The sequence below is a fragment of the Octopus bimaculoides genome, chromosome 5, assembly GCF_001194135.2.
Source record: "Octopus bimaculoides isolate UCB-OBI-ISO-001 chromosome 5, ASM119413v2, whole genome shotgun sequence".
Lineage (NCBI taxonomy): Eukaryota > Metazoa > Mollusca > Cephalopoda > Octopoda > Octopodidae > Octopus > Octopus bimaculoides.
The window spans coordinates 96093790-96096490 of record NC_068985.1 but is presented as its reverse complement, the minus strand read 5'-3'; the positions used below and the strand labels follow the sequence as shown (position 1 = coordinate 96096490).

The window sequence follows — 2701 nt, the reverse complement described above, 5'->3', positions numbered from 1 at the left end:
GGGCGTTTTGTTTCCAATATATCAAAAGTATAAAATATATTAACTCCGACATAATTCCATACAAAATAGTACATAATTATATACTAACTCCGACATAAACAGTAGTAAGTTGGAGTTATAGCAATTGTGATATAAGGCTGTTCATGAAATTCTATTATATCAATTAATAAGTTACTGACTTTGGTATCTACATGAAGTGGCTGACCAGACTATGAGATATTACACATCACTGGTCACAATGCGCTTTGCATCGTTTTAGCTTTCAAATGATGCCACCCCCAATGGCTAGGTGAGTAGGCCAACATTTCCCTTGACTGGAAATCCAGTCTGTCATAAGGTTACCCATTTACAGCTGAGTGGAAGGAAGTGTTTTGCTCAAGAACACAATGTATCGCTCAGTGTGGGAATCGAACTCACAATCTAGCAATCATGAGTGGAACACCCCAACCAGTTGGCCACACACATATATATATAAGCCTTGTTGTTGATCTTATCTAATGAAATGTACCAATCACTAGTATTCAGCAGGGTTGGTGTAATTTAATATCTATTTTTGTGGGCTCTGCAATATAGAATCTTTCTCGTCTTTATCCTGTTAAGTCTCATCTGAGAGGCTGAAACTTCTAAGACTTAATCTAAATTCATTATACTTAATGTACCTGTACTCAGTGTACCCTTCGTAACTGATTCACAGCATGTATCACCCAGTTGTATGTATTAATGATTTTAGCCCTTCCCTCTTCATGGCCTAAACAACCCTTAAAAGAGCTATCCATTCACACCCATTTTTCATTTTGCACTACAAAATGTGGAAGGGATCCAATGAATTTTTCTTGTGATCAACAAATGCAAAGTAGACCCTTTTTAATATTATCTCTCTCTCTCTCTCTCTCTCTCTCTCTCTCTCTTACACACACACACACACACACAAAAATTGGCGGAGTGTTAGAGCACAATGTCATGATGTACTTTGTCCAATGCTCTAAGTTCAAATCTCACAGATCTTTGCCTTCCATCTTTTAGGGGTCAATGAATAAAGTACCACTTTAGTACCAGAATCACTTCTTTCCTTCTCTCTTGTTTCTCTCTCTCCCTCCCTCTCTTCCTCCCCCTTTCATGTATGATACATGTTCTCTTGTGTTGGTAATTATACCTGTCCTAAACAAAATGGCATTACTCACCCTTGTGTATATATATATATATATATATATATACATACACACACACATATACATACTACATACACAAAGTTTTTCCTGATATACATATAGATTTTTATCTGTCCAGAGTTCGTCGGCATTTTGAACTGAGAAAATGTATGCCTCAGTATATTAAAAGATTTCAAAGATTTTCATCTCTATGCTGCTGTCATTTTTTTTTTCCTCTTTTAACAGAAGAACAATCCACAGAGTGTTGTATTAATGTCCTTCGATTGTTACAGTCTTTAGTTTGTGAGGCTAGTATTCCTGTAATTCATCAACTGAAAGAAGTGGTAAGTCTTTTATTGAATCTCAAAAACAAACCCACCTCACTACATCATGTACATAGTGGGAGCATTCATAGAACTCTTAGAAATTAAACAAAATTCAAATGATATTGCATCCCTCGGAGTAAAAACTTGTGTGATTTTGAACAAGGCCCGCATACATCAAAGAGTGCGATACTGTGTCGAAGGCCTTGGCGAGATCCATGAAGGCCACTTCTAGACGCGGTATTCTCAGTCATGCTGGTCTCCCCATCGCGCGACCGACGAGCTGTCGAAGGAGAAACGAGTTCTCACTGCAGCCGTCAGCCTGGATGAACCCTCTTTGAATCGGGTTAAGGGGAGTTAGCTGAAGCATGCGTTTGGCGACCATTTTCGAAAAAAGTCGATATACCGCGGAACATATCGTTAGTGGTCGCCAGTTGGTGAGATCATAAGGATCTTCCGCCCTCTTTGATACGAGGACGGATCTACCTCGCTTCAGGATATCAGGTACCTTCCCGGCCAGCAACATACAATTACAGATATTAGCTAGGATGGATGGGTCCACTGCTTTAATATCACTAACAGTGAGACCATCAGGGCCCGCCGCTGAGGTGGCATCCATCTTCCTACGACTAACCTTTATCTCCTCCATCGAGAATGGTTTCAAAATAGGATCACTATCAACTATGGAGGAGGAACGATGGTCAGAAAGATCCACCTCAGGGCCTGGTGTCGAAAATCTATGCCCATAAAATTCCTCTGTAGAATATATAGGAATTGGGCAGCCCTGATCTAATATCCTCCTCTAATATCCTTGCAAGGAGCCTCTTCTTCTTAGTCTTGAATAAATTTTGCGCGATGGCAAAGCTTTTTCGCTTGCCTCGCCTCCGAAAATTAGGACTGTTCTCTACCCTTCTATGCCTCTTAATGCTAGTAGTATCCTCTCTGCGAGATCTGTTATGCTCCAGCCAGTCCTCAACTTTACGAACAAAATTATCCCAGGCAGCCACTGTCCCGTCCTCCACGAATTCCAATAGGGCCTCGCAGAAGACTGCAGACCAGCAGGTATGCCCAGGACTGGCAGCATCGAGGAAGCGATCTCTCCACTCCACGAGGGGTGAGGATTCCTCCTCTCTTTGTGACAGGGAGCTATTATCAAGCAGACCTGACCCTTGATGACTCCTGCGAGCCCTTTTGGCCAGGTCTGCTCTTTTAGACCCTACTTGTTTGCAC

The 2701-nt window shown here is 41.4% G+C and overlaps 1 protein-coding gene across 2 annotated transcripts in view; it reads left to right on the top strand.

The window, feature by feature from the left end:
* The window catches only part of LOC106880730 (heat shock factor 2-binding protein), a 228874-nt gene that overhangs the window by 216762 nt on the left and 9411 nt on the right, over window positions 1-2701 (top strand). The window contains exon 9 of one of the 2 annotated variants that reach the window (XM_052967847.1): window positions 1395-1492. The exons of the other annotated variant lie outside the window; for it this stretch is intronic. Coding sequence (XP_052823807.1) covers window positions 1395-1492 — 98 coding nt within the window. The remainder of the gene's footprint in view (window positions 1-1394; window positions 1493-2701) is intronic. 2 annotated transcript variants of the gene reach the window in all.